The sequence below is a fragment of the Drosophila teissieri genome, chromosome X (assembly GCF_016746235.2).
Source record: "Drosophila teissieri strain GT53w chromosome X, Prin_Dtei_1.1, whole genome shotgun sequence".
Lineage (NCBI taxonomy): Eukaryota > Metazoa > Arthropoda > Insecta > Diptera > Drosophilidae > Drosophila > Drosophila teissieri.
Genome location: NC_053034.1, coordinates 10988245 through 10995789, shown reverse-complemented (window position 1 = coordinate 10995789; position 7545 = coordinate 10988245). Strand labels below are relative to the sequence as shown.

Sequence of the window (7545 nt, the reverse complement as noted above, 5' to 3'; positions counted from 1 at the left end):
CACTCCCGCTGGCATACAAATGAAGAGTAATAGCCGCTATCCCCCCCTCCCCCTGAAAACCCCACCCTACCAAGTTGCTTATGCAAAGTTGTACACAAAAAAATAGAAGAAGTACAAGTGAAAAAAATATTTAGTCAAAAAACTACGATAACAAAAAAAAGGCATTTGCGAGCGGTGTGAAAAATAAAAGCAATTAAAACAAGAGAGAAGGTTGCAAGCGATTTCCTCGACTATCAGATACCCATTACTCAGCTAGTGGGAGTGCGAAACTGGAAGTTTAACAATCTTGTACCGAAAGAAATTGGCAATAATAGTAATAAAACTAAAAAATTAAGCCACAAATTGACTCCGCTATTGGTTATGATCAAGAAATTATACATATTATATTAGCTGTTACATTCTGCTCAACGAATCTAGCATACCCTTCAACTCTGCGAGTAGCGGGTACAACTTTAAATAAATATTGTAATAATTGTCGTATAATCGCCAGCAAAGCCACGAAAGGCAGACGAGGAAGGTAACAACATCATTAAATAATTTCAGCTGCTGGCATTTAAGTGTTATATAATATTGCCCGATTATGGGGGGCTATTGTTTTTCACGGCCCTAATGGCTCCCCTTTCATTGTATTTTCTTTCTTACTACTATTTTTGTTATATTTCTTTTTCCCGCGCTTCGCTTACTAATTTAGCCATTGCAACATTTGGGGCCAACACTAAATGCTGTGAAAATCCAACACTTTTGTTTTCGCCTATTGGCGTGGGAGAATTCGCACTTAACCCGGTTTCATAAATTTTAAATTTTGTTATTTATAACCGAATTGAGCAAAAAAGATATCATAGCAATGCATTTCTCTCGAAAATTATCTTTAATGGACTTGCAACCATTGCTCAACATTTATTTCTAAAAAAAAAGTAGATCAAATGGTAAGATTCGGTAATGGTAAAAACTTGTTCCTAAGTTACCTGCAACTTGTTGCTCTTAGCTTTAAATTCCACCGGGTTAAAGTGAAATGGAGAGCCAAGAGCAACTAGTTTAGTGAATAAAATAACTACGCTATGTGCTACTTTGCGATCCCTGCGAACTGTTCGATGTCATTGTGCTGATGGGACTTCGTCGGCGGGACTTTCGCCTGGCCACATCCGACTGCCGCATCCGCTGGAATGCCAGATCGTAGTTGTTCACGTTGATGCAGATGGCTATATAGGCCACCAGTTTGGGCGCCTGCAGCTCGCTGGCCAGCTGGCTCGCCCGCGCCAGCGACTCCTTCAGCCGCTCGAAGCGATTGAGCACGGCGTGCACCTGGCAGCCCAGGAAGATGCTGTTGAACCGCCAGATCAGACAGTTGCAGCTGCGCGCCTCTGCATGGATGTTAAAAAGGATGTTAAAGGGGGTTAAAGGAGGTGCCACAAGGGGTTAAGGGGCATAACCCACCGTTGAAGGCCTTGCGGGCCACCACGAGGCACTTGTCGAATCGCGACTCCTTGAAGTGGCAGCGCGCGATCTCGAAAAACAAGTAGGATCGTTCGATGGGAAAGCGGGAGTGACGCAGGCGGTTCTCCAGTTGCTCCCGCTTCTGGCTGAGGAATCAGAAATATTTCATTTATATGCCTAAATAATTATATATATAAACTCACTTCATTCGGCTGTGCCGCTCATCCTCCTTCTCGATCTCCACATAGATGTTGGCTCCCCCGAACCGTACGCTCATGTCGCGCAGCTTCTCCGTCCGCAGCAGATACAGAATGGGTCGATTCTGGGCCTGCAGAAAGTCCACATGGGCGGGCACCGTGCACTTGTCGCAGTGGGCCAGTGCCAGGGTATTGTAGACGTCGTTGATGAACTCCCACTTCCAGGGCAGCGTGCGCTGCGTCTTATACTCTATGAATCCCGACATGATGTCCTCCACGTAGTCGGACAGCTTCTCCACATCGCCCTCGCGCCGCCGCCGGTGCACCTCGTGCAGCATCCGCATGCAGTCGCGTCGCGTCTGGTATTGCGCGTGGAACAGGTGCCTCTCCTGCCACCGGCGCCGCTCCCCCCCGTCCCCCGCAATCCGGCCGTGCCGCTGGCGCACGTACCGCCGGTTGTACATCGGATTCCGCGCTTGAAGCATTTTCTAAGTGAATTCAAGAGGGCAAGCAAGTGACTTAAGCAAGTACGAGTAAGTAAGAAGTGGGGTTGGGTGCTTTTCCCCGCATTGGACTCACCATAAAGCGGCGCACAATCGTGAACCGCTCCTCGGCCAGCTGGCGCAGGGGGGGCGTGGTGATCAGCCGGAGGGGATTGAGGAAGTTGCGGTCGCTGCGCAGTTGACGCAGCAGCGCCACATCGACGGCGCTGCGACCCAAGTAGTTGTAGTTGTACAGGCTCTCACTCGCCCGCCGACGCGCCTTTTCCAGGCAGGTCAACTGCGGCCGCTCCTTGACCAGGACACTCTGGACGTCGCACTGCCGCCGGTCGCGCAGCGTCTTCCAGAGTGGGCGGGCCACGTGGGCGGCCAGCTCCTTTTGCCGGCGGCTGATTTGCTCCAGGACACCGCTGTGCTGCTGCATGAAGGGACGCAGCGATTCGCCCAAGGTGTCTTCGAAAACGGCGAGGCTCTAGGGTAAGTGATATTTCTTTAAACAAAAATCGATCGAAATATGATACACTCACCCGCTGCTTAATCATCTCGAAGCGCCCGTGGGCGAACTGTCCGCTGAAGGGACGTCCGTCCGTATAGAGCGTGGTTAGGGCATTCTCGAATTCGTTGGCATTGTAGAGCTCGTCGCACTTCCTGGCAACGATGTCGGCGGTGCGTGAAAGACTGGAACTGCAATTGGAATCCCGTTGGTAAGCGATCATCGTCTCAATGGTCCGCTTGGATATTTGCAGGTCCAGGAGGGCGAGATCCGGACGCACCAGCGATTGCTGGCTCCGCAGGAGCAGGGACTTGTACAGGCCACTCGTCCATGACATATTGAATTTTTTATACGGCTAATTTCGGGAAAAACGCTAATTTGGGCCAACTGAAATTTGGCAAGTTACCAAGTGAAGCCAGTGAACAAAAGTGTGAGTTTAACTGGTGGAGCTAAGCCATCATGATGGGGAAATAGTGTAGAGATCTGTGGAAAACTATTATTAACAGCTTTCGATTTTGCATTTGGCCTCAGGGCAGTTTTACCAGAAAATACCGATATTAAATAGCTGGAGTTATGGTTGCACTTTCAACCAGGCAACCCGCGAAAAATCCCTGCTATTAACTTGGAATCTCAGTGGTTAAATTACAATTAACGTTTATTTCGCTTGAGTTTGGCTTTGAGTTGGTTTCAATAAATACAATAAATACGTATTAATTAACAGGCTTCAACGTTTAGCATTAACAATTCATTAACAATTGCAAATTACAAATTACGAATTACGAATTACGAATTACAATAAATTAAGTTAAGGAGTGGAGTGGAGAGGGGCCTAATGGTGTTTCCTCAGGGGGCGTGGCAGTGGGCGGGTGCGCAGTCGGCGGCGTCGGGACAACGACTTCGCTGCCGGCGTCGCATATGCATTTCCATATGCATTTTCATTCGCATTTTCATTTTCATTCGCATTTGCATAGGCATTTTCATTTGCATTCGGATTTACATAGGCATTTTCATAGCCGTTGGCATGTTCATCAATTTTCACAGCGCTTTCTTCGGGCTTTGCTGCTTCAGCAGATTCCTTTGCAGCGTCTTTCTCGCCTTCTTCCTTTGCATCGTCCTCCTCTTCTTCTTCCTCTTCCTCCTCGTCGTCTTCGTCTCCCTCTTCTTCTTCATTGCCATCCTCCCCTTCTTCTCCTGCTTCTTTATCCTTTCCTTCATCTTCTTCAGATGCTGTGTCTTTCGGATTGACCTTTTCCTCATGACTTGCCTTCACCTCTTTCGTCGGCTCTTTCTCCGTCTCTTTCTCCGGCTCTTTCTCCTGCTCTTTCTCCCCCTTCTGCGCGCCCTCCTCGACCTTTTCTGCCGCTCCCTCTTCCTGTTTCTTCTCCCCCTTGATCACCTGGCTTGGGGGTTCCTTCACCCGGTTTTTTTTCTCCACTTCATCATCACCTTCTTCATCATCGTCCACGTTTATCTCATTATCACTATCGTTTTCCATTTCAACAGCCACTGTTGTCGCGTCTTCTTCGCCGTCTTCTGCCTCCCCTTCTTCAGATGTCTCCCCCTCCTCTTTCTCTTCTTCCGTCTCTTCCACTGTCTTCTCACCCTCTGCTTCTACTGTCTTCTCCCCATTGTTTGTGTCATCAATACCAATGTTTGGCTTGTTAAATGTCGTTGCTGTTGTCGGTATTTTTGTCGTTGTGGTTGTTGTTGGTATTTTCGTTGTTGCTGCTGTGGTTGTTGGTGTTGTTGTTGTGGTTGTTGGTGTTGTTGTTGTGGGCGCCTCAGTGGCTTTTATTGAATTGGTAATTGTTTCAATTACCTGACTTGGCCTCGGGCCACTCTCGCCATAACCATTGTCATTGTCAGGTGTCTCTTGCTCCGTCTCTGTCTCTTTCTCCGTCTCTTTCTCTTTCTCCGCCGCCTCTGCTGCCGTCTCTTTCGCGTCTTCAGCTGGCGTTTCTTCGGCTTCTTCTGCGGGAGTTGCTTCTTCTGCCGGATCGCTGGCCATTAGCATTTCACTTTCGATTGGCAGAGGCTCCACATCATCGGCTTCTTCGTCCTCCTGATGATCTCCTTCGCTCTCCGAAGTCTTCTCCTCCTCCTTCTCATCTTCCTCCTCCTCCTCCTCTTCTTGGTGATCCTCGGCAGGTTGCTGTTCTTCTTGAGCTTTGTGCGGGGGATCCATCGCAATCGGTGGCTGATAGCCCGTTGGTTCCTCTTCATCCAACGTGTCTTCTGTAGGTTGTTGGATCTCCGGCAGCTTTTCCGCAGGCTTTTCTTCAGTTTGGTACTCGACCTTAATTTGACCCAGTGTCTGATAGCCTGGTTGTTCTTCCTCCAGCTGATCCTGTTTAGCTGGCTCGCTAAGGGTTTGATTCCTCTGAGGTAGGTAGCTCACTTCCTCTAGATTTAAAGGAGGCTCAATCTTCTGGACTTGGTTATTGATGAGAGGCTGATAGCCCATCGATTGATTCTCCTCCATGTCATCCTCCTCCACCTGATCAGTGGCCAGTGTTGTATTCTTTTGCTGCTGATTGTTCTCTGGCTGATAGCCCTGCGATTGATCCTCCACATCCTTGACATCCTCTCGATAGGGATAGTCTTCCGGCTGATCCTCCAGCTCGGCGTACTCGTACTCCTCCGGATCGTCGCTCTGGCCATCGCCGACCGGCAGCACGGGCTTGCCATTCTTGTCCACATACTGCAGGCCATCCAGACCCATTTGCATGCACTGGAAATGCATCTCGAAGAGATCGGTGGTGGCCATCCGGACCACAAAGTCCATGCACATGTTCAGATTGTTGCCCACCACCTTGACGTCGGTCATTTGGACGCACATGGCCATCGGCACACCCATCATGACGGGAATGCAGAAGGGCGCCGGATTGCGCACCGAGATTCCGTACTTCGAGGAGGGTCTGCCATTCAGAAAGACCTCCAGTTGGGCCTCCTCCAGATGCGGCACGAAGCTCACGTTGGCGCACACTGCAAACGGAGGCAAAATGGAAAGAAAACGTTGAGTCAAAATTACAGATAGGCATAGGCACAACAATGAAACGAAACGATTCGATTCAATGAATGAAAGTGGCGGGTGGCAAACTGTCGGCGGATCCCAGGCAAATGGTGGATGGGGATGGGGATGAGGGTGGGGATGAGGGGGTGGCCACCGCTGCTGGAAGCGCCAACAATTTGTGGCATTTTGATTGGCAAATGCTGGCATGTCACGAAGCGAAGCGGAGCGAAATGGAAACCAAGCCAAACCAAACCGCCGATCGCATTGTAGTCTCCGGCATGCGCCGCCAACCCGCGGCCAAGATCGGTTTCTTGGTTTCTTGGCCAAGGAAATCGGCCTGGAATCCAGCCCGAAATCGCAGCCAAATATATGTGGCCACCACCCGCAGGCCAGCAGCCACGATTCCGACCAGGCTAAGTGACCGCAAAGATCCCAATTTGTGCATAACCACATGGCCAACGGATTGTTCCGAGGGGCTTAACTACTAAGGCAGTGCTCATTAGTGGATATTAAGATATTAAGGCTAAATAGCATACAGAAAATGAACGCCCATATTATTGGTGCTTTTCATCAGCGAATATATAACGAGCACACTGGGAAAAAACTTGCATATCCTTTTTCTGTGTAGATATAAATTAACAAGCTATGAAACCTCATAATCATAGTCATAGTTAGTAGTTATACAACATTACAAGCCCATTTCTTTTTAAACAAATGTGACATAGGCTTTATGAGACCCCTAAAAACCACAAAACATTCTGCCTTTAAGGAAGGCAACTAAGAAACACTGTTCCATATTACTAATCTCCTACTTATACAAACAGTTTAAGCATTGCAGAATTTCTACAATTTAGTTTGTGGGCTCAAGTCCTAAGAAGAAGTCCTATAGGATATAAGCTTTCCCTTAGGTTCTCTCACCTTTCTGATCGAATCGGTACTGATCGACCTTGAGGCCGGCGCAGCAGCCGCAGGTGGGTCCGCTGCACTCGCAGGGCTGGCCGAAGGTGGACCAGATGGAGCCCTTCTCGGAGTACTTGACGCTGGCCAGGTTGCGGCCCCTGGACACGCTGACCGTGGGCGGGAGGTAGGGTCGATGGGTGCGCAGCTCGTAGAAGATCAGGCCGTTGCTGTAGCTGCGCGAGGAGGTGTGCGGGGGGCACAGGATCAGCACGATGGCCGCACTTATGGAAATCCAGGCGATCATGGCCACTGCGGCTGGGCAAACTGCACACTGAACAAAAAACTGCAGAACACTGAACAAAAAAAAAAAAGAAGTGGTGCTGCTTCGCGTTTCTGGTATGGGGTATGTGGTGGGTCACTTCACGATTAACGGTAACGGTACAGCCGTGGCAATCGAAATGGCAATTCCACTATTATTCCAGTGGAGCAATGACAACCGCTCGCGATCGACGACAATTAAATATTAAAACGCTGAACGCGACGAGCGTTAGCTTAAAAATGAAATGGAAACCGCCGCCCGAAGAAGTCGGCGTCGACGTCGGCGACGGCAGCGACTGCGAGCGCGGCAGAGGCCAAAATGTTGTTGCAGCAGCAGCAACAGCAACACCACGCAGCAGCAGCACCAGCAACATCCAACGGCAGCAGCAGCCTCGTTAAATTGTCGCTCGTTGCGGCTGTTTGCTGTTTTTGCGGGCAAACCATTTGTACACTACCCGAAAAAGGGTAGCGCAAACCAGTGGATAGCTTTGTGTATTCAGAAAATAACAAAAATATTGTACCAATACTTGTAACTACTAAGCTACATCCTTATGTGCTTGAAATGGTAAAATGCTTACAACCATACACTATCAAAATTTGGATAGCATAATCAAATGTATATTCACTTGAATATAAATAGATTACAATATCTAAGAACTGAATAATATGAATAACTATATTTTCAAGCCA

General features: G+C 48.9%; 2 protein-coding genes across 3 annotated transcripts; both read right to left on the bottom strand.

The window, feature by feature from the left end:
- Positions 1-928: 928 nt before the first annotated feature.
- Positions 929-3072, bottom strand: LOC122624383. 2 transcript variants are annotated; one of them, XM_043803893.1, is made up of 5 exons: positions 2659-3072; positions 2211-2603; positions 1638-2119; positions 1435-1580; positions 929-1361 (listed from the first exon to the last, which is right to left on the bottom strand). In XM_043803893.1, the coding sequence occupies exons 1-5, from the start codon at positions 2959-2961 to the stop codon at positions 1057-1059; spliced, it is 1629 nt and encodes a 542-aa protein (XP_043659828.1). In that variant the 5' UTR covers positions 2962-3072; the 3' UTR covers positions 929-1056. The 2 variants fall into 2 exon arrangements, with proteins under 2 accessions (XP_043659828.1, XP_043659829.1); XM_043803894.1 differs by having other exon boundaries at positions 930-1361; positions 2663-2789.
- Positions 3073-3453: 381 nt separating this feature from the next.
- LOC122624828 (glutamic acid-rich protein) lies at positions 3454-6841 on the bottom strand. Its single transcript, XM_043804546.1, has 2 exons — positions 6556-6841; positions 3454-5609 (listed from the first exon to the last, which is right to left on the bottom strand). The coding sequence occupies exons 1-2, from the start codon at positions 6839-6841 to the stop codon at positions 3454-3456; spliced, it is 2442 nt and encodes an 813-aa protein (XP_043660481.1).
- Positions 6842-7545: the final 704 nt, after the last annotated feature.

What these genes read in the sequence shown, in the direction of transcription:
- LOC122624828 (XM_043804546.1), bottom strand. Translation starts at nt 6,841, where the DNA reads ATGATCGCCTGGATTTCCATAAGTGCGGCCATCGTGCTGATCCTGTGC. An exon ending in GTACCGATTCGATCAGAAAG is followed by an intron (nt 5,610 to 6,555) that starts GTGAGAGAACCT and finishes CTCCGTTTGCAG; the next exon opens with TGTGCGCCAACGTGAGCTTC.
- LOC122624383 (XM_043803893.1), bottom strand. Translation starts at nt 2,961, where the DNA reads ATGTCATGGACGAGTGGCCTGTACAAGTCCCTGCTCCTGCGGAGCCAG. An exon ending in TCGAGATGATTAAGCAGCGG is followed by an intron (nt 2,604 to 2,658) that starts GTGAGTGTATCA and finishes CACTTACCCTAG; the next exon opens with AGCCTCGCCGTTTTCGAAGA. An exon ending in CGATTGTGCGCCGCTTTATG is followed by an intron (nt 2,120 to 2,210) that starts GTGAGTCCAATG and finishes GAATTCACTTAG; the next exon opens with AAAATGCTTCAAGCGCGGAA.